The sequence below is a fragment of the Struthio camelus genome, chromosome 1, assembly GCF_040807025.1.
Source record: "Struthio camelus isolate bStrCam1 chromosome 1, bStrCam1.hap1, whole genome shotgun sequence".
NCBI classification, from domain to species: domain Eukaryota; kingdom Metazoa; phylum Chordata; class Aves; order Struthioniformes; family Struthionidae; genus Struthio; species Struthio camelus.
The window spans coordinates 93,857,791-93,879,870 of record NC_090942.1 but is presented as its reverse complement, the minus strand read 5'-3'; the positions used below and the strand labels follow the sequence as shown (position 1 = coordinate 93,879,870).

General features: G+C 44.5%; 2 protein-coding genes across 19 annotated transcripts in view; one reads left to right on the top strand and one right to left on the bottom strand.

Annotated features, from left to right (window-relative positions):
- B4GALT4 (beta-1,4-galactosyltransferase 4) overlaps positions 1–5,999 on the bottom strand; it is a 31,873-nt gene extending 25,874 nt beyond the window's left edge. Inside the window, exons 1-4 of one of the 16 annotated variants that reach the window (XM_068958629.1) lie at positions 5,602–5,651; positions 4,027–4,106; positions 3,609–3,711; positions 2,212–2,284 (exon numbers count right to left, since the gene is read on the bottom strand). The gene's annotated coding sequence lies outside the window, so the exon portion shown is untranslated. Of the gene's footprint in view, positions 1–2,211; positions 2,285–3,608; positions 3,712–3,915; positions 4,156–5,136; positions 5,345–5,496; positions 5,787–5,948 lie in introns of those variants that run through there. The other 15 variants (XM_068958609.1, XM_068958603.1, XM_068958570.1 and 12 more) reach the window with 15 other exon arrangements.
- A 7,396-nt stretch (positions 6,000–13,395) lies between these two features.
- The window catches only part of TMEM39A (transmembrane protein 39A), a 21,901-nt gene continuing 13,216 nt past the window's right edge, over positions 13,396–22,080 (top strand). Inside the window, exons 1-3 of one of the 3 annotated variants that reach the window (XM_068958464.1) lie at positions 15,564–15,696; positions 16,437–16,767; positions 16,875–17,032. In XM_068958464.1, the coding sequence (XP_068814565.1) occupies positions 16,928–17,032 (105 nt within the window). In that variant the 5' untranslated portion in view covers positions 15,564–15,696; positions 16,437–16,767; positions 16,875–16,927. Of the gene's footprint in view, positions 13,526–15,563; positions 15,697–16,436; positions 16,768–16,816; positions 17,033–22,080 lie in introns of those variants that run through there. The other 2 variants (XM_068958478.1, XM_009675226.2) reach the window with 2 other exon arrangements.

Sequence of the window (22,080 nt, the reverse complement as noted above, 5' to 3'; positions counted from 1 at the left end):
GCTAACAACTCGTTTCAGACACTCAGCAACATGGAAAAAAAAAACCTTTAGAATTACTGTATGTTTTAACTGGTGTTCCCACAGCCCCTTAAATTCAAATCAGCCTGGATCTTGACTGTCACTGTCTCACTTCTCTCCCCATTCCCACCCCCAAACTGTACTTCCTTTGCCCTGGCATTAATACTTACACAAACATGAGGTAAGTCCGATCAGGAAGCAAGCAGTATTTCTAATAACCACCTAGCATCCTCTATTCTTCCTGCTAAAGAATGTCAAAAAACATGGTACAACTAGGAGCAGAAAAAAAAGAGTAGCTCAGCTTTCTGTTTTAATAGGGAAGTTATTTTAGGAGGATGATAATAAAACAATATATTTCCAGGCAATTGCTGGCAACATTCTACAAACTGCCTTAAACTAGACAACTGTAAAGAGGAAATGCATGAGTTAAAGAAATCAAAATGCATCTGTGGGGCCTGATTAGAATAAAATCCATTGCCAGTGAAAACATGTCAGTTGTGTCTAGAATATAAGCAGATGTGCTGGCTGCACGTTCTTTTCTTGCTGTTTATTGCTCAATAACTGTTTGATGCCCAGTGTAAAAGAACAAAGGTAATGCCAGCCCCAACTCCCTAATGCACAAATTAAAAAACAGACAGAAGACTTAACATATCAGGAAATATCCTAGAGGTTTAGTTTACATAAATTATTGTCTCCACGTATATGAGCATCACGGAAGAAGATATTTATGTTATGAAACAGAATTCATCAAAGCAATGTAGTAAAACCTCACACAGGATCCTCCAACAGGTTCATAATTCATTTTTACTGATAGATATGTTATTACAATTACAGCATAAATATTTTCTTCTAGTTTGCAAGGGGCATGTGGACAAAGAGAGAGGGAGAATGAGAAAAGACAGTCACCTTACATAGATTTTCTAGCCGCAACTGGCCCGCCTTTCTTTTCTGCTCCTCATCTGACCAGTGCAATGGATGGATCTACTCACTTTACAATGATAAAGTAAAAGCCTGAAAGAACATATTTGCTAGCTCAAACCTACAGACGATAGTGAAATAAGAACCTAAGAAAGTGCTTTAAAAGATCCATTGTGTTGCTTGAGATGTATGGCTTCTTAATAATCAATCATACATATTTATTCCGAATATTTATCATTTTCTGGCTACTAGTATGCACAGTTAATACAAAGTCTTTTCCACCTTGTACCTACAGCTACACCAGGTGCATAGCTACACTTGCTATCTTCACTATCTTCTGCTTACCTCCAGAATAGTAACTACACCCTTTTACTGCCTTTGTAAACCTGAACAAGTCAAATAAACTGATTGATACTTTTTTACTGTTCACCTAGACAGTTATTGCTACATGGTGTAATTATCCTATCATAGCTCTACCAATTTATCTCAAGGTGAACAAGCCTCAAGTAACAATTTCACCAATGCACAAGAAATTTCATTTCATATTTTCTCTTAATATAGCCCTCTACAGGTATCTTGGCTCTAGCGTTACTTTTTAGTGCTCTACATCTATCTCCAATAGATATACAGCTACTTGTAACACCCCAGACAACTTGCTGAGCAAAAAGAGACGTTTTCTTACACAGCCACGTTTCGCTTACAAACAAAGGCCTAATTCTCGGCCAATACTCAGCGCCTAGAACATCGCATTAAGATTTCTCAGACTGCCTAACAACAAAACCTATGCTTTCTTTATTAAGCACTTACAGAGCCTTTGCAGCAAGTGACCCAACATCATTATCAAGCAGAGGTCAATTGAGTGGGTGCTATTTCAATATCACTGCAGTTTTCACTCTAACTCAGAGTTATGAACTCTGATTTTACGCTACAAAATGCAACCCAGCTTCTCCAGACCAAGAAACACAGTTATGAATGGCTCCCCTTGTTAGACAACTACAGCTGAGCCACTGACCTCACCGTAAAAGACACAGCACTGTCAGACTGAGCGCAGTCAAAGACTGAACGAGACAAACAAACCTGAACTGGGCACACTCCCTAACTCCCGTTTCATCCAGGAAACGGCTTTTAAAACTACAACATAGCTTAAGAACACCTTCCTCCCTATGCTCAGTGGAATATTGTGGATAAGAAAAAGGTAAAATAGATTTCATCTCACACAAGAATCTCATGCATAAAGGAAAGCTAAGGTTAAGATTCAACTTGGCAACACGCTACCTTTTTCTGGCAGCTGCTGCCTTGGTGGAGTAGTATCAGCCAGTATGGATGCCAGATGTCAGACACTATGCCACTTTACATAAGGAAAAAAAAATTAAAAAAAAAAACAAAAAACAAAAAACAAAAAACTCCCTCCCTCCCAAAAGACAAGCAAACAGAAAACCACACAACAATGCAGAAACAAGTTTCTGGCCAAATTATTCATTCGCCTTTCTTTGCACAGCAAATAATAGAGCAAGTTAAACTACATCCAAGAAAGGCATGGAATTAAATCAATGTACATTCTTATTGCAGCTTTAGGTACTTAAGAATACCTCTTTTTTTTTTTTTTTTAAGCCAAAGGATCAACCACAGATGGCTAAAGCCATATAGGCTTGAAATTGAGATAAGAAGTAGAGATCTGTAGCTACTTAAATAGATGTATAATTTGCAGTTTACAAGTGTCTATCTGTAAATCAAGTTGTAAAAAAGAAAAGCTCCTTCAGGAGCTAGAGACAGAAAGGAACACCCTCAATTCAGAAGAGAAGTAGGGGGAACCTCTGACACCCTTCATTTCCTCACTGTTGTGCAAATCTTGTCCTCCTCCTCCCATCTCATTGGCAAATCAGATTAGCTGCAAAAGTTTGGGAGTCAACTACAGGACTGGAGACCGAGGCACAGCAGGGGCAACACAAGATTAGCACTGCAGATGCCCCAGCAGTGTCAGTTCCTACAATTTTAATATAGCTTGGAAATGCGTTCATTTAGAATCTTGATGATTATCAGTTCAAGAGGATTAGCTGAATTATGATGGATAACTTTATCCCACACTTTGCTGCCTGACAAATAAACATTATCCAGAAGTTCTTGCTCCCAGCAGCAGCTGAGATATGGAATACGGAATAAATGGGGGGGGGGAGGGGGGAAAACACAACATTTAAAGACTCCAGGGTGACACAATCATAGCTGTAAGGCATGTTCCGTGTATGTATGCCAAAGCAATAACAAAAGGGGAAAAAAAGTACAGATGCATGATAAATATGTTAAAAATTATACAGAGGAGATGGAAGCTCTCCCCCACTGTTTTATAAAATTTTTTAAAGTTCCATTTATACCCAGCACTACAAACAGCTTTTGAAAGAAAAAACTAACTGGCACCATTACGAAGCCTGTTGTGTGACTTTTGGCTTATGTATTTGCCAGAGCAAGCAGTTTTTGAGCTGAACCCTTGCATCAAGCAGATGATCATTTGACCACACTTCGGAATCTTGAGGCATATCATCTTCAACTAGCAAAATCCAACTTCACCAAACTCATTCATACACCTTAGGGTTAGGATCACATAATAAAAAATACTAGAAACATACTTGTGAAAATTAAATACAGCCGCTACAAAAATGTTGCGGTGAAATACCTACCTAAATCAAAAACGTGTTCATGCAGATACCTTCTATCAAACTCATTAGATATGTTTATCAAGAACAATCATTTTCAGTAGCTTGGATGAAAGGTGATATTTCACTGTGTTAAAGAAAGGTTCGTAACATTTATCTCGCTAATTAAAGAGTCACAGAGAATAAAATACAACTCAGAAGCCCTGCTTTCCAGTAGCCTATATCTGATCAAAATATTTGTAATTAACAGAAGACTTACAGAATTGTCATTGTGTTACAGAGAATATATTCTTTAGAGAAAGAGTATCTGACATAACTTTACAAGACTTACTGATAAAAAGTAAACGTAACTTTTTTAAAGAATGCAAACAAGTCCTAAAGCGTATTTCTTCTTTTTTTCTTTTTTTAAACGTTAGCCATCTCAACGACATCAAAACTTCACCTTTCTTTTCTCTAACCCTCTTTCTTGAGGACTGAGATCTTCTCGAATGACTCAGGTGTCTCTCGGGAACTTCCTTAGCTCTTCAGTGAAGGGGTAGAAAGAATGTTAAATCCACAAAGGGCAACTTTGCTGCTAAGTCAAATAGGTGTTAGAAAACATATATAATATATACAACAGAAGGTTATTACTCTTCATGATGCAGTATCACTATCATGGTGCTGTGAAAGTCTCAAGTCGACTAGGTTTCTAAACTTATCAGAGCTGCACTTTTAAAAAAAGCCAACTGTGCTACAACTTACAGAACAACCCCTCCCAAATACTCCTGCTAGTACCCCTACTTCTGCTTCCCCTCAAGGCCTGCAATCACACATCCATCACCAGTAGCCCACCTGGGGCATTTTCACAAAACGAGGACTCCCCCAAACCTGTGCACATGCCCTCTTAACCCTCTGACCATTAATCAGGATCCTCCATAATAACAGCTGCAGCAATGAGTGAAGGAGTTCATGTTACAGGAACGAGAATGCTTTATTGAACCGTATCACATGCCTGTGCTTCAGATTCTCCATGTGTGAAATGGAGAAAATCTAGTAGAGTACTGAACTTACCTTATTACAAGACTGTTCAAAAGCATCAGTTAAAATGAAAACACCACCAAGTCCATCCTCCGGACTTGTAATCTTTAAGCCCAACACAATAAGCCCTTAAGCCTATCCATAATGTTTTGATATGTGATTATTCTCAATGTTACCGACATGCTAACGCTGCAGCGTAATGCTACGCTACAACGAAGTTATATACCAAAGTAAGTATTTTCAGGATCACAGCCCAAATTCTTTCCTTTGGCAGGTTAGCGATAATTTCAAAGGGACTACCTGTAGATTCGGGGGACAACCAAACTGTGACCAACTGCAGGATGGGGACCAAAGTGTTTTCAACATGCTAAACACGCAAAATAGTAGGCACAACTAAACAACTGTCCTTAACGGTTTGGCTAACGATTTAAAGCTGAAGTGACCCTGGAAAGCCCGCTAGCTGCTAAGATTCAGGACGACCTTTTCCTCCCTCCATCGCCAATTTATACCACTTGCGCCCGCGCGTCATATTTACAGTCTCACTGCTGCAGCCTCTCCGTCACACCCGCTGCAGCCGCTGGCACGTTTATCTTCAGGAGACATTTACTGGAGCGGCACGTCTCTATCGCTCGCCGGCTTTACCGAAATCCGTACTTACACGAGCCGCGCTTTAGCGCAAATACGAGCTGGCAGCGCCGGGCCGGGCCGGGCCGCGCAGCCGCCTCCCCCCGCCCCCGCCCCGCGCAGGCGCAACGGCCGCGCAGCAGCCGCGTGCCTCCCCCCCTCCCCCCCCCCCGCCGCGTGCCGGGGGCGGGGCGCCCGCTCCCAACGGCTCCCCGCTGGACCCCACGGCCGTTGGCGGTGTGGGGGGGAAACGCGGGCGGTGCGTCGCTACCGTTGTCCCTGGCGGGGGTCGGAGCGGCGGGTCCCTGCTTGCCGAAGGGAAGGCGGCAGGCGGCGGCGGCCCGGCGGGGGCACGCGGCCCGCGGCCTGTCCTCACCTGCCAGCCTGCCGCCGCCGCCGCCGCGCCACCGGCTCCCACCCGACTCCCCCGCCAACCATCGAGAGCGAGCCTAGAGCGGCCGCCTCCCGCCACAGAGACCCCGCCGGCGGGGTAGAGCGACCCTGCTGTGTGCGGGAGCAGCCGTTGCCCCCGCCGCCATGGCGGCACCGGCCCCCCTCGGCGCGGCGCGGCGCGGCGCAACGCAGCGGGTCCTGTGGGTCTGGCAGGCCTTACGCGCTTGTTTGCTTTAGCGGTACAGAGCAAACTCGGGAGTTATAATTTAATCAGCACAGGTCGGGTGTGCCAGCGTTTAAATATGCCTAGGGTATCTGACGGCTGCGTACCAGAGAGTGTGCCAGCTTCGGTGGCTTCCAGCTACGTGAGGACCGTTTGCCGAACTGGCTGGTTTCTGAAGCTCCAGGAGAGCTTTGAGGGTTTTGACGTCACAGCACTTGCGTTGCTTGTATTTGCAGAGAGCTGAGTTTTGCTTTCTTGTAAAACGTATCCTATTCAGGACTTTGATAAAGTGAAATCTTATGGGACTTGGCAGGACTTCCAGAAATCGAAACTTAAGATACCTGCTTGCAAAACCTAATGGCTTGTTAAAGAGAAATGTGTTCTCCTTCCTTAATCTGAAGTGGAATCACAAAAGGGCTTTTTGTGTCCAAACCCTGACAGAGTGCAAACAAAAGCCCTTGAAATGTGCATGCCCATGTGGGAATGTGGAGATGGTTGAGAGTATTTCTTCACCTGTTACTGGTAAGACTTGTTCATATTTGAAGAATTAAAAGCTTCAAAATCAAAAGTACTTTTACCTGCAGTATATTGCAGGCTAGATATAATGAATGCAAATTAAGTCACCCTTTGGGTTAACCAAAGTTTGTATCACTGTGGTATTTGTTCAGAACACTAGAGCTATTTCACTGACAAGAGGCAAGAAAAGCCAGATGGGAGCAGCAGGCAGGCTGGCTGGCTGGCTAGGCATTCCCGAGCAGGCCTGCTGGCTGCTTTTGCCCCCTTGCTTCTGTGCATTGCCCGTCAATCAGGACTGCATTTCCTCATGCTCCACACTGTTGGACGGGAACTGTGCTCTCCTGCTGAGTCCTTGGCTCTAGGGCAAGCCTGCATACGTTGTACGTGCCCAGCAGGAGCTGGACCAGGACCACGTTTCATCCAGACCTCAGAAAGGTCCTAAGTCTGTAGCACCCGGGAGTAATCTGCTGTCAAACACTAAAAAAAGAAACCTCAAGAAAAAAGCAAAATGCATCTTCTTTTGAGGTAAGAAATTACTTTTGTGAAAAGAGCCAGAGAGGAGAAAATATTATGCTTAAAAGTATAAGAAACTGAACAAAGCAAAACGCTGCAAATGTTTTTGCAAGAGACAAACAGCTGCAGCAAAACTGTCAGATCTGAAGGAGAATGAAATAACGGTCCTGTATTCCATCAGTTTGTAAATAGCACAGGATGTTGGTAACCCAAACTTAAAAGACAGATAGTTGTCCAGGGTTGTGCGCTTAAGATGATGGTAAGCGGAGCTCAGTAAAAACTACACGAGTGACCTCTGCTCTGATGGTATCGTTCACATCCATTGATATTTTTAGTCTAGCTTTCTAAAGAAATTAGATTAATGCAGTGTAATTGTCAAATCCAGATGTTATTTGCTGATTGTAATCAAATTTGTCAAAGTGGCATCTTAAGAGACAGTAAGAGTCTGTAAGTACTATGAGAATTAGAACTGGGTACAAGGAGATCTGAAGTCACTTCTCTGCTGAGAGAGGGACAGAGAGCTTTAGCCATTCTGTCCGACCTGACACTATCCTGCTTGTCAGTCCACATACATACTATGGATTTAATCAGCATGTGTCTTAAGGCCCAGCACCGTCAGCAAATCACATTCTTACCCATTCTACAGGACAAACAAAGATAGGTATGGGAATGGTAAGGGCTGAAACTACTATAGTGGTGGTCTTGCAGGATAGGGACAGGGAGAGGAGAGGTGGCCAAATGTATGTGGGAAGGCGCTGGAAGGGAATCAGGAGATGTGCAGAGGACCTGCAGTTGTTGGGTGGACTTGGAAAAAAGGGGATATTTTATTACAGAAGTATAAAGAATATGTTGGAAACCTGGACTATTGCTATGAAGACATCGTAGGGGATGTGGGAAACAAATCCACTGAGAACAACAATTAATTCATTTTATGGCGTGCTTCACTTTATTCACTTACCCAACGCTGTGTTAAATGCAAGCACTAACTATGGGTACACTTTTATGAAAGTCGCTCTGCATATTTTCCTCTACAAGCACTGTATTTAGTAAATGTAAATTTTTCCAAACTCTGTTTAAACAAGTTTCTTTCCTCTGGGCTAAGTGTTATGCTTGTTACCAAAAGACCTCATGGTGAACTCAAGGGAACTGAGTCTGTATTGAGAGGGGGCCCATTCGGAGTCTGAGGCCTCCGTCAGTGGTCCGTCTTTAACCTTTTATTAAACAAAACCTTACATTGTCCCCTACTTCAAAAATTCATTGTCCTGGATGAGATCTTTAGTTGTCGATCATAAATCCACTTGTAGAATATGACAAGAACTAAAGAACTGAATTCAAGCTGCCCAGAATATTAGCAGTGCATCACTGGGCACCACGCCACGTGCCAATTACTAAACATTGCACAAGCTTTTTTTCCAAATGTCCTAGTGACTCAAGATTTTCAAAGTGTAAAAAGATATTTTTCAAATATTTGAAAAAGATCAAAGAGCACTAGTTGTGGAAATAATTCCATCCAATGCATAATTGTCTGTAAACTTAGTAGTAGCTACTTCAGTGGAATTCTACACCTCGGTCTGGAGGAGGACATACAGTGTATGACACGCTGAGTAGTAGTATTATGTTGAGGTGGTGAATGGACATTTTTTTTCTGTCTGGGAAGAGGCAATGATATCAGACAGAAAACCTGATAACCTCCTCAGTTTCTTTAGCACAGCATAAACAGTTTCCCTCAGAAAACAAATTATAATAGCAGGTTCTTATGCTACTGAAAAAATAACAATGAAGCAATCGTGGACGTCGTTTATCTCAGTGCAGCATCATAGAAGTATTGGAATTTCAGAGCAAACAGAACAAGAATGTGGGTCATTTTGGTCTGTTTCTATTAATGTTGCTATTTGCTGAGCAGGAATAGATTTTAAGGCCATGCAGGTTAGTTTCCCATTCGTTATAGACATCAGTGATCTGAAATAGAATTATTCCATAATTCAGCTTGTAGAAGATGTACAGAAACACTATTTTCTTGAACTGAGTTAGTCACGACTCCGTATAGGACACGCTTCCTTGCAGAAAGTGTGAAAACACCCATTTTTTTTTTTAACCTTCTTTCTTGACTTTCACAGTTTAAACACATTTTCCTGTTCTTCAATACTTGGTCCTTTTAGCTGATAAATCCTTTAGATAACAGCTATTCCCCTGGTACAGTGCGGCCTTGAAAGGTGAGCAGCAGCAGTAGCCATTTCTTCTATGCAGCTGTGATACAAAGAAACCTTTGGAAGGGAGATTTGTCTACCCAGGCAGTGTTCTGCACAGGACATCCGATTAGTGTTCGTGTGGGTACAGAGCAAGTTCCATCTCCAGTTTAGACATCAGTGACTCATAACCCAGTGACACTTGCATCTTCTGGAATAGCATTAAGATTGTGTTAAATCCAGAGCTCTGTACTCATATTTTTAGTGTGTCCTATTTAGCTACACCCTATTGTAAACCTTGGAGCCAAATCCTAGCACACACTAAGCACCTTCCAAAAAATCAGCAACAAATAACTTCTGTGCATATATGTCCTGACATGACTTACTGTCACAGTTGTACACGTAGACGAAGCAAAGCTGACTTTAAAGTGGCTCAGATGCTGATAGCAGTGTGGTGACAACAGCAAGGAGTTCAGAGTAGGCTTCAAAATTCATCCCAGAAATGGGTGAACATTCAAGCAGTCGGTTCATGCTGAATTTTGTATTGCTGCAACTGTACTGTCAGTGGTACCCCAGCCTTGTTTGGATGTGTCCGCATGACACGGAAGTTGCAGCTTTGCTTTGTCAGGTAAGGCTTTGAAACTCTGAATTAAATAACTGTTGTATCCCCAGGTAAATTTGCAGGACTGTTCAGGGTAGGACCCGTTTACGTCCTACAGACTGTGGGACAATAGCTCTGAAGTAAAAGAGTAAGGGGGATGTTTCGTAGGATGAAAAAAGGAGGAGTTAAATCAGTGAAACAGAGAAGGGATTTGAAACAGGAGAGAACAGGACTGACAGAGAAGAAAAGGTGTTCAGGTCTTTTAAGGGACAGCAGGAAACAAACACAAAGCATGGCAGGAGGGAAAAGGAGATGAAAAGGGCAGTAACCTGAAACATCAGAAAACAAATGAGAGAGAAGAGAAAATCGGAACAGAGGTGAAGATAGGCAAAATTGTGTGTGCTACTGGCTGACAGCGTGCTAAGTCTGAATTGTATGCCGCTGGTTTTTGCTGGTGTGTTGGCCAGCCGGGAAAGTGGTGAAATGGTTATTCTGTATGCACATTTTACAGAAGTCCCTGTAGCAATTAAATATTTAATTAGAAATGAAGGGTCTTTTTGAACATGATCCTCTGTACTTTCCTGGGCTTCTCACTGATGTGATCCAGTGCTTTGCATGATAATGCCCCAGGCAAGGATCAGTTAAAACACTAGAGGGGATTTCACAAAAGGTAGCAATATGATACCAGTACTGATGATCTCATCTTTCAAATTCTGTCTGAGCTGATCCTTGTTCCTCCGTACCAGCTTCCTTAGCTCAATCTGGATTAGTTTCCTCTCAGATATTAGGAGAACAGGGACCAAAGTTTCACAAATCCTTATCTATGATGGATTCAGTGATAAAAATACAACACAGCTGCAAAGACCCTGGCAGATGAGTGCAAGGAATTTCTGAAGCAGATTTATCAGGAATTGATGGGGAAAAATTCTCATTCCCCAGTTGTCCGAAGCTCATACTGTTTGCCTGCAAGAGTGAGAAAGGGAAAGAGGAGGCTTCCAGGTCTCTGTAACATTCGACTGAATTCTGTACTAGGTAGGATGCTGGGGGATGTATGTTTACAGTAGGTCTGTAAAATACCCAGAGTTGATGTCAGGTTACTAGCCTAAGTTTTACAAATAATGTGATGAAGTTATTTCTTTGAATCAAAGTGTACAGTAGCTGGAAGATTGATGTGCATGTATCCAGACTTAGACTGATGTTCAGATTTGTGTCTAGGAAGGAATTGTCCCCCAATCAAATTAGCGTAGACCTCTGTTTCTTACCTTACTGTGCAGTACTGCACAGGTCCATCAGCTAAGATCTCCTGGACATATCGCTCCTAAACGGCAGCTTTCCATTACAGCACGGGCCTCAGGCCTAAGAAGCACCTGGACTGAGGTTAAGAACAATTTATTTTCTGAAGACCTCACATTTTGAAAGATGGGAAACCCTAGTTTGGATTTTTTCCTGCTGATCTGAAACAGGAAAATTTGGTGGGAGATTTTCTAATACAAGGTGTATGTATATTACACCTGGTTTGTCACTGGTGAGTGATCCAGAGATAGACACAGGGACTACAACCAGTCTGCTGCTAGAATTGTGATTTCACTGGTCATTTCTGTGGCTATCTACAGCTAAGCTACAGGGAGAAAGATGAGCAAAGCTGATATATGTGGTACTAGCAGGAGGTGAGGTGTATGTAGTCGGTAGTCGCACTACCACCTGTAGTCTGCTTTGTAGCCATGAAAATAAATGGAAGATGTTGTTGAGACTGATGGGAGGAAAATGTATGGATGGATCAGAAACTAGCTTAACCACACTGAAGAGCCAGTGAGACCATATCAGAGCCCCTTCCAGACCATCATTTTAAAATTAAAACAGAATAACAGAGGAGAGTTGGGCAGGCCAGCTATATGCCATTTATCATAGAAAAACCTGGTCTGATCAGCAAAAGAGTCTGCCAGGCCTGAGTAACCAGGTTCTCAGTGTAGAGCTTGTAAGTAGTGTGTCCCCAGGCAGAATTGTCTACAGCTCACACAGAGTCTGGAGGATTAGGCAGCAGGATTCTGGACTGAATTCTGCAGTATCGTAACCCTGTCTTTCAAAAGGGTGGTGTGAATTACTCTATGGGAAAAGATGAGGTTTACCCTGAAAGTTAAAAATAACAAATTTTACGGTGAGTGAATTTTAACAAAGACAAACATCATCAGGCTGACAGTGGGCCAACTAAATTTCAACCCAAAGAATGAATGTTTGGGACCATGAAAATAAATGGGTGGAAGGGCTTGAAAGCAGACTTTTGCAGGTGTTTGTCAAGTTATTTCAACTAAACTTTCATCTCTTTCTTAATTTCTGGCTACTGCTGTATGGGAAATGAGGGACAATCTCCTTTTTGCCAGCCTTGAGGATAAATGGGTTTCAAGACTATCTCTTTCCTCCATTATTTCCTCTCTCTCACTCCACATGTTACGACAAAACCGTTTTCTCAAACAGACTGGAAGAGTATCCTTCGTGTTATTGTGCAAGATAATCGTTCAAAGAGATACTTTTTTACCAGGACAGCCTCCCTGCTTTGGGATAGCATCTGCCAGCTGGCCCAGAAGTTGCTTCCTGAACCCTGTGCAAGATGGCCTTTAGTTGGTTCGGTATCAACTTACCTTTGATTATATGCTGCCGCTTGGTGGCTATTGCAAATATTACCCAATTCTCCTTCCTCAGGGTATATTTTTCACTGGTTGTCTTTCTCAGTGCCCTACTACTGTCCTGAAAGGAGAGTAACCCGCTTCCCCGTTCAGGTGGTCCAGGTGGTCCAGGTGTGATCTGCATCACACCTCATCCAGAGGTGGCAACGGCAGGAGTTTTTAGCTGATCCGTCATGGGATGAATAGATTTTGCTGACTGTAACGAAGCAGTGGATTTTATTTTTGGCCTCTTGTGATGCAAAACGTCTAGCTTTCTGGATTTTAATTATGACTCACGACTCTATAGCAACAAAAATGCTCTTGGCGCAGCAAAGAGCAAACGAACAGACAGAGCGTCTCCCCCAGAGACTCTTGGCTGGGTCTAGCCAGCGTGGGGATGATGCATGGGCTTAAACAAACAGCGAGAAGGATGAAGTAGCAGCCACACCGAGCACCCGTTTTGAGTTACTTTCTGAAATTGTACTTGATTTGTATTAGCATTGCAGGGGAGGGAGGGAGGGCAGGCATCGCTGAGTTAGTTATTAAGGCCTCAGAGAAGGAGCATGTTTTCCGGGCTGGAGAAAGGAAGCGACCCGCAGGCCTCGTCGGCGAAGGGATTTCGGGTGAGAGGGAGCAGAAGGACATCAAGAGCGGGAGGACCTGCGCGCTTCTGGAGCGGAGGAGGCAAGGCGGGAGCACAAAGCCGGGAGGAGAGACTTTGAGGGAGTTCCTCCCGCGCAGACCAGGACTCGGCCCGCTCGCTCCTGAGCGGCGCGCCGCCTCGGCCGCCACCAAGATGGCGGCGCGGCGCGGCCGCCCCGCCCCCGCGGCGCGGCCCCGCCCCCCTCGTGGGCCGGGCGCTGCCCAGCGCCGCCGCCGCCGCCGCCGCCGCCGCCGCGGTGGCTGCTGCTGTTGCCGCCGCCGCCTGTCGCCCTGTGATGAGAGCATCAGCCCTCACTGCCACGTCTCCTGGGCAGCTGCGGCGGCGGCGCGGGCAGCCGCTGTGCAGCCGCTGGGCAGGGCAGGGGCGGCGGGCGCCCGGGGGGCTCTGGCCGCCCGCCCGCGCTGCGCTGCGCTGCCGGGGGAGCGCCCGGCCCGGCGCGGCCCGGCCCGGCCCGGCGGCGGGTGCGCCGCTGCGGGAGAAGGGGACCCTGCTCGCAGCCCATGCGTGAGCTGCGCCGCCGCCCGCCCCGTCGGCGCTTGGACGCGTGAGTACGGCACCTCCCCGCCGCCGCCGACGGCAGCTGTCTGCCGCCGGGGGTCGGGGGCCGCCGCCGGCCGGGGGCAGCGCGGGAGGCCCCTGCCTGGCCCGCAGGCTGCCTGGGGCGCGGCGGGGGCGACGCGCGGCGCGGCGCGGGTCCGTCTTGGGAGCCCTTTGGGGGTTTCTTTCCCTTCTTCTTCTTCTTCTTTTTTTTTTTTTTTTCCTTTTTGGTTGGGTCCTTCCCGTACGCTGCAAGCTTTGGCGCTGATCTTTTGATTGGTTTTAGACGTTTCTTGATACCTCGGCAGTATGTTTGGGCTAGGGAAGAGGCTTAGGCTCGTTATTGAGAGACATGTGCTTTGTGCTGCGAGGATTAAACACGAGAAAGTTTGTTGGGCGTCACGGGGAGGTTTGCTCCGGGCTTTCCAAACGCTGGCCTTCAACAGCCAGCCCAGCAAGGGCCATAAGACAGCATAGCGTGACAGGGAGCAGGCAGAGCTGAGACGGTCCCTCCATTTAACTTATTAAAACGTTAGCCTCAGCAAACCTAACCCGCAATAAGATAGCGTTTCCAGAATTAACGTGCCTGTGTGTTTCTCTTGCTGCTCTTTCCTGCGCTGCCTTGATCATCCTCCATTATACAGGATAGTAGCCGTGCTGATGATCTTGCGTATAACGTGAGGTAGCTCCTTAACTGTTCTGGGGTCGTTTTAACACGCGAATGTTGAGCAGGAACAGAAGTCGCTTTGTTTGCGATGTATGGTCACTCTTGTGCGTGCTTTTTGGTTGTGAGTGCCAGGCCCCTCCTATGGCGGGCGTTTGTTATGACTGTAAATGAAGGAACGAGATATCCGTATTCCAACGTGGCGAGCCGTGAACTTTTTTGGAGGCGAGGCGTCCTTTCTGCGACCACCTCAGGTCTACTGGCTGGCTGCAGTCGGCAGGGTTTTTTGCCGGAGTGGGGTAGGGGGGGGATGCAGTACTACAGGGCTGAGACTGGAGTGGTTCAGCTCTGATTTCACAGGATGTCAAGAGCAGGGCAGGAAATGGACACCAAGGCTTTCAACCACTGTCTGCTCCTTTGCTCACCCCTCAGCCCTTGTGTCTGTTGGCGCTGCTTTGCTTCTGACGCTCGGCTCTCCTTCTAGCTGCTTCTCTGGAGCACAGAGGCCTTCAGCCGAGGGGCTCAGTGTGGCGTTTTGATGGCGCTGCTGGTAAAAGCTGGGCCCGCTGAAGCCAAAGTGGTAGCCAGGCAATGTTGATGGCTACAGGAGTTGTGCTGAGACTTCACCCGCTCCTTGTTGTCCCCTGTCAGGCTGGAATTTCTTAAGGTGTGAATACTTTTGACTCTTTGCTTCTGTTCTCAAGCATCTTTACTCTTGTTTTGCAACACAGACCAGCTTGTAGGGTGGGAATGCCGCCCAGGGCTAACTTATTTGGAGGCAAAGCAGAGCTAAGGAGATATAACTTGGCCGGTTAGCCTTGTCGGATGTGATGTGTACTGCTAGTCTCAAGACCATAGAGCAGCTATATAGCTGCGTGGCCATCTCTTGGCAGATCTAGTGACTTGCAGGCATTTGACACCTGATGTTCAGAAAGTCTGGCTATCCACGCTGCCATTGGTAGAGGTGCCTGTATTGTAATACCATAAGCATTCTGAATCATTGATAGTTTAGAAAAGCCGGGCACACCTCACCCCATTTTTTTTCCCTTTTACTCTGTGTATCAGTCTTTCTGCCTGTAAAATGGGGATACAAGATTTTACTTGCTGCTTCTGCAGGGTATGTTTCTATTCTCGTGTGAGAAGATCATTTATTTTCAGACTTTCTTGAGATGTATACGTTAGCACCTTTCTGAATTATTCTTTTTACAGGGACACTAATGCCATCCTGTGACACCTAGGGAAATAAAGCTATTTTCCTCTCTAGTGCCTTGTCTATATTAGCAATATTTGCAGTGATGTGACATCACCAATAGAGTTATGCTGTTATGTATTACTCAAAAACAGACAGGCCTAATTACTTTTCTGTCTATGTTTTCTTCAGGCGTGACTTTCAGGTCTGGACTTTTGGAGGATTAAATTATGTCTGTAGGATTTGAGGAATTTTCTGCTGGTTTTGGAATTAGGCAGCAGTGAACACAATTTTTTTCTCTGAGTTGTTCAAATGGATTTGCGAGGCAAGTCTGAATATTATAGAATGAACTTTTTTTTACTTCTGCAGCATCAAACCTGGATGTTTGAAAATACAGCGAGAGAATATATGCTAGAAGGTTTTGTTAAGCTGGCTTCCAGTTTCAGTGAGTGCTCAGCTCAGAAGCCAGCTGAGCACACAGTACTACTACTCCATAGAGTTACAACCCCTAAAGATGGGTATGGTGCAAAGCAACAAGATGGTACTGACTGAGGCCTTTCCACTCCTCAGTCTTCATGCTTTCTCTTTGCCTCAGTATCATGAAATCTTGGAAAAATAGTTTTCTCTGTCATTGCAGAGAAATGTACATTACAAGCATGCGGTTCGGTTTTAGTTTATGAACATGATACTCTGAATTTAGGGATTTGGATTCATACTCTGGATCTAAATGAATCAGATGTTTTGTCAACATAGAGGTGTGCATTTTTAGCACTTGAGAAAAATCAGTCCATTTCTGTTTAAACTTTTAAGTTTAGTTGAAGTTGCTTATTATTAGAATACCTATTTTCAAAAATTATCTACTTCCGACCATTCTTTTGTTTGTCCAGTGCAAAAGTTTATGTCCTAGTGTGTTTGTGGACAAAGAAATACATAGGAGAGCTGAATTAAGCTTGCAGAATCTACTTTAAATGCTAAGGTTGTTTAGACTTCATGTTACTTGATCTGTCGTTCTTAACTCTGCAATACAGTTTTCTGTTATTTAATATATTTATTTTCCTTTTGTAGGCCCAATTTTTGTTCTTGCATTGCTATTCAGTTGGAGAACTGATGCAGTTTAATGCCAATATTGCAGTGTTAGCGTATGCACAAGAAACCGTAAGAAAGATACGAAATTATGACCGTCAGCCTTCCTCTTCCCTCAGTGATCCTTTCCTCTGCCATCCGAGTAATCCACCCTCCATCTGAAGAGTCTGGCCTTTCATGGTGATAGATAATGTCATGAAGTTAGCACTCTCTTCTTTGAGAGTGTCCCCCTCACGACAAGCAGGTCTCTTGTGCTGATGGAAACTTTAGTCGATTTTTCTGACTGTATTACAATTTGAAGTGCTTTTAACAGGTGAGTCTTTAAAGCTGGAGGTAAATCTCTAGTTGCTGCGTGATGTGGCTGAATCGTTCATGAGCTGTCACGAACTCAACTGAAAGATTTCCTGCTGTTCTTTATAGGGTATATTCATTTGCGAGTCATTTCCAACCTTTTTTGACTTTTTGGACTAAACATGTTGCAAGCGGAAAAAGAGACTTCTGATGGGAAGTGGATATTATGCAACCTAGTCAGAAAAGCTGTGCTGGCCAACATGGTGCAGCAGCATCCATGTATGCTGGTAGGTTTGAAATGACTAATTTAAAGCAAAATTATCAGTGGATTTCTGTGGACCAGAAATGTTTTTAAGGGAGCATGCATGTAAATTCAGACAGCTAAACTATACTTGGTGTAATAAATAATACCAGGGATTAATATATCCTATTGCATTTTCCTGATGTGCGAGGTTACCTGCTCCGCAGATGGTCATAGGAGGTCCCGAGTTAGCACTCGGGAAGCAAAGTCCACCAGAGTAAAGGGAATTGAACTGAAGGCCCTTACTGTTTTGCTGGAGACTTGCATAAGAACAGGGCCATATGAAATGATTGTTGATTTAAAGAATTACCTGTACCTGCTATTTAAGACACAAGCGGAGGGGAGTTAATGTATTTTTATATGTATTTTATGCTTTTATGCAAATTATGTTTTCAGGGTGATCTATTTAGAACTCCCAATCATAATTTCACTTTTCCATGGTGTTAGGGATAACTAAATCATCATTGTACTGATAGTTTCTGATATGAATTCCAGTGTGATGACTTGGAGTAGGGCGCAAGCAACTCACAGCTGATTTGAATGCAGAGGAAGCCAGAGCTTTCAGAGTAGCTGCTAGCTGAGTTCTGCTTAGGTACAGTTAGGCACACCCCTCCATGTGCAATATCAGTAAAAGCAGCATTAGATGCCATTAGGGAAAAAATATGAAATGACTTTGAGAAGTATTCCTTGTGTTCTACTCTGTCTTCAAACTCACTGCTGCAGATGGCAGATTCCTGCCCTATTTTTAGCTATGTGAGGACAAACAGAAAAATGCTAGTGGCTCCTCATGGTTTGTCACCGTGGCTGATTCCCTTTAAATTAAACAGGGGTTGACAGAGGAGCCTAAACAGCAGGAAAGCTGCTTCTGTTTATTTTAAAAAAACTTGTCAAGAGCTCTAAAATAATGCTAAAAAAATCTTCACTGCTGCATACGGAGACCCCTGGGAGGATAAATACCCAAATATTTATCCTATTTGGAATAAGGAAATTGAGGCCCAAATTGCTGAAACAATTTCCCTGCAAGTCAGTTGAAGAGCAGAGATTAGAAAGCAAAGAGTTCCTGGCTTACAATCCAGTACTCGGGCCATCCATCGGGCCAGGTGTATGTGTGGTGTGAGGGTTTGGAAGAGAACGCTGATTTCACTGGCTTACTTGTCTGAAAATTACAAGATGGGTTCTTAAGGCAAGTGTGTTTGTTTTGTTTTGTTTTCTTCCCCTTCCCCCCCCCCCCCCCCGGAGTGGTCTGCTTTGCTGTATGTTTGTCCCGATAGGTTAGAAAAGAAAAATTCAGTGCCCACATCCCAAACTCCCCTCCCTTGCCAACTGCTGTGCGCTGCACTCTGTAACAGGGAGCGCTATCTCTGCCCATCAGTAGCGGCTGTGTTTCAGCTGTGCTGTGGTGTAGGATGAACTTAAGTATGCGTGTTGATAAACTGTATTAACTGACAGCTTGGATGGCTTTGCCTGTGTGGCCTGCTAATACATCATCCTTGTGATTTAGCATAACTTCCCAGCCTTTGCATAAGTGTCCCTTTCAAACTGCTTCTTTATTTGCTGCAGTATTAGTCTATCTCAGAGCTGACCATATGCTAATCCAGCTCTGAATCTATGACATACTAGAAATGCCTAGATATCTTGCAAACCCTCTGGCCTACTAGTAGCTGACTTACGGAGGAAAATGGAGACTATGCACTTCGGCAGTGATAAAACTTTTGTTTCTATCTGTGACAGGCATATGAAATTGGAAATTAAAACTTTTGTGTTGTTATATGTCTGAATCCAATTTTGGATCTCAAACTCTCTAGCTTTCAGATGATAATGCAACTTGTCTTTGAGAAACATATGTCTAGCGGAGTAGTTCCTGCCCGCTCTTTAGTTTGAATCTCTTGCTCTCTATGAGACTGGTATTGCTATCCTTTTCTCCATATGATTTAGAACATGGGAACTGTAAGACCAAAATAGACCATGATCCAACTAGTCAGGCCTGCATTTCCCTCCGGTGCCGGAAAAGATGAACTTTGCAATTCTTTCTTGCTCTCATGCAAGAACAAACAAATGCCGCCTTTATTCCCAAATTCAGTTTTTAGCTCTGATCATTGCTGTATATTTCAGAGGAGTCCAAAGAAAATTTTAATATCTGGCTAATTGTGTGATACTATTCTCTAGGTGATAAGTAAGTGTGCTATTGGCCACTTGCAGCTGATCAGCTCCAAGGACTTTGGGGGTTTTTCTTTTTCTTTTAAACTAATTGCACTTATCTTCATTCATAGAATTATTATAATCCTTCATTAAAGCCTTACTAAGCTGTTTGGTTTAACATGCTGCAGCAGTTAGTTACACAAGATAATTATATGGTTCTAAAGTATTATTTTATTACTCTAGAAATTGCAGCATTGTTCTTCTACTAGTCAGAGTGTCCTTAAGAGTGCTTAGAGCGTGCATCTCCTTTTGTCCAGTTCACAAAGACCTGATTTTTATCTGTATCCTGAAGAGGACCGTATCTCCCACATGCCTCTGAAAATCTCTTCCTTAACACCCCTAGAAATGAGGTATTTGAGGAGGTTTCTAAGGAATGTAGGATTCAGTTTGGAAATCTCTGTGCTTTTTAAAAATTGCTTTTTCAGTCTCTTAAATAATTTCACTGGCCTAGATTATTAAGAACTTACATATATATGTCCCATCTTTCATGAACGTGTCTGCTAAACGTGCTAAATTGAGCTTGCTGTTTTTTACCCTGGATAGGCTTTCCATGAAAGACTTTTCTTTCCTGCTCCAGTTTCTTCAGTGGGTATTGGAAGTACTGCGGCAGCTACAAATGGCAGGTGCTATCTTCATGTTGTCTTTAGCTAGAGCTTTGTTTTCCCCATTCATTTATCTGCTTAGCTCTAGCCTTCCTCCCTGAAGATGCCTGCGATCAGCCGTATAGCATGTATGCAGTTTGTGCAATCTTGCCTTTTTCTTGCTAACTTTTTCCCTTTGCTTTGGAGAGACGTGCAGAAGACCAGGTGATGGATCTTCTTTGTCAGCCAGAATTGTGCTCTGTCAGAAAACCCTGCGCTAACTTGGTCTCGCTGCTTGGTTTTGTTATTACAAAGGAGATTCTTAGTCACGGAGCAAAAATTAGTCTTGATAATGAGTCAGCTGACCGTGGTGATTCACAGCCGTGCTTTCGTTCTGTGAGTTCAGTGCTCCTGGAGCCTGACCCTTGGCTGGGCTCTAGGGTATTTCTGTCCCTGTCCGCACAGACACCTCCCTGTTAATCTGTTGCTCCTGAGAGTTCAGTATGGCGCGAGGACGTGGAAAATGTGCTGACTTCGGAGATGTCTCTCCTAACCGGTTCTGCCTCCCCGCGCCCAGCTCTACGCCAGGTGGCAGGTGTGCTCCTGCGTTACCAGGCTGAGTTCAAAGGTCCTGTTTGCTGTACGTGGGGGGAGGTCTGGGCAAGCCAAATATTTAGCGTGCAGTCTGATAACCTATCAGTTATTTCCTCCTATAAACTGGGTTGGGGAATGAAAAAGCACTTGGTTGTTGCAATATTAACGCTTCTGCGGAAGTTTTGCAACATCTCGTCTTTAGCTGCAGCAAATGTGACAACGCCAGCAAGGTGGCCTCGTGATCAGAGCACTGGTGCAGTCATAACTATTCCTACGCTCTATTCTTGATATTGCATTGTGTTGGGTAAATCAGCAACCAACTTTGCATCTCAGTTTTCCGTCCGTCAAAATGTCCTTTTTAAAAAAAAAAAAAAAAAGATAAAATTCTCACCCCTAAAGGAAGTAAAAAATGAGCCATAAGAAGTAGGGCTCTAGCAGTTCAGAAGAAAACTTGAATATCCCATGAACTCACTGATAATTTGCAAAGGAGTTAGGATTGCAGGACAAAAGCAAATTTGGGATTAGCTTGATCAGGGACAGTGATTATAAGCCAAGAGACAAGGTTCTTTGCTTGCTTCAATTCTGGAGACTGATATTGCGAGGGAAGGAAGAAGAGGAGAAAGATAGAGAGAGCTGTTTATCTGCTAGATAAGTCATGATTGTTACAGTGTATATTTAATCCCAAAGGTTAGATAATCCTTTCCTATTTTAATCCTCCCTTCTGTTCAGAAATTATTTCACCAGGGGCTAGTAACTGTCTTTGAAGCCCTGTCAGTGCTGTGCAAAAAAGGTTTTATACACAAACCACCGTCGCTTATTGGCACTGGCCGTGAGTATCACCAGAAGTTTTACAGGCGCTGGCCATGCTGTTCAGTGGCAGTGCTGGGGGAAAAGATTTTTGCTCAGCCTAGGTGAACTGCCAAGATCTTAATCGATCTTTTGCCTTTGCGAACTGGAAGCATGAGCGTCAGAGTTTATGTAGATAGTCCTTTGAGTTCTGTCCCAGGATAGGTTCCTTTATGAAGGAAAATAACCGTAGAAGTCAGTGCTCCCAAGAGCAGGGGCTTAGACACATGGTGTAGAGGTGCGAGGGACTGTCAGATGCCTGGATGCAGGAGTGCGTTGGAGATGCTTCCGTAGCAAGGAAGCCGTAGCAGTGACACTGTCTTCTTCTGTGCTCCTTGGCTCATCCCTTCCCTGTGTTGCTTACGGTTCGTTATCCTTTTTTTTGTCTCGCACTTGATGCTAGCTCTGGTTCTGGGTATTAGCAGTAGCTCCCTGAGGGTCTAGAGGTGTTAACAGTGTTGTGTCGGTGCTGGTAGCTCCCCGTGCTTCATGTCAGCACTGCTAGTGGTGTTCAGGTGTGCCGTGGGGGCAGCCTGCTGGGCTTTCCTGCAAGGGAGGGAGGGTGTCAGCTCAACAGTGCCTCTCCAGATGGCAGGTGCGCTGTTATGCCTGCTTAGCTGTAAAGCGTGGGCACCCCAAATGGAAAATCATGCTAGCAACCTAGAGACCACGAGGAACCTCTGGTGTTGCTGAGGCCGAGCTCTGTCACAGGCGGCCACAGAGGCAATGTATTGCTTCACCACTAGACGTCACGTGCTCAGGCAGGAAGAAGGCTGCTTTGATCAAGATGGAGGGTTGCAATGAGAGGCCTGTT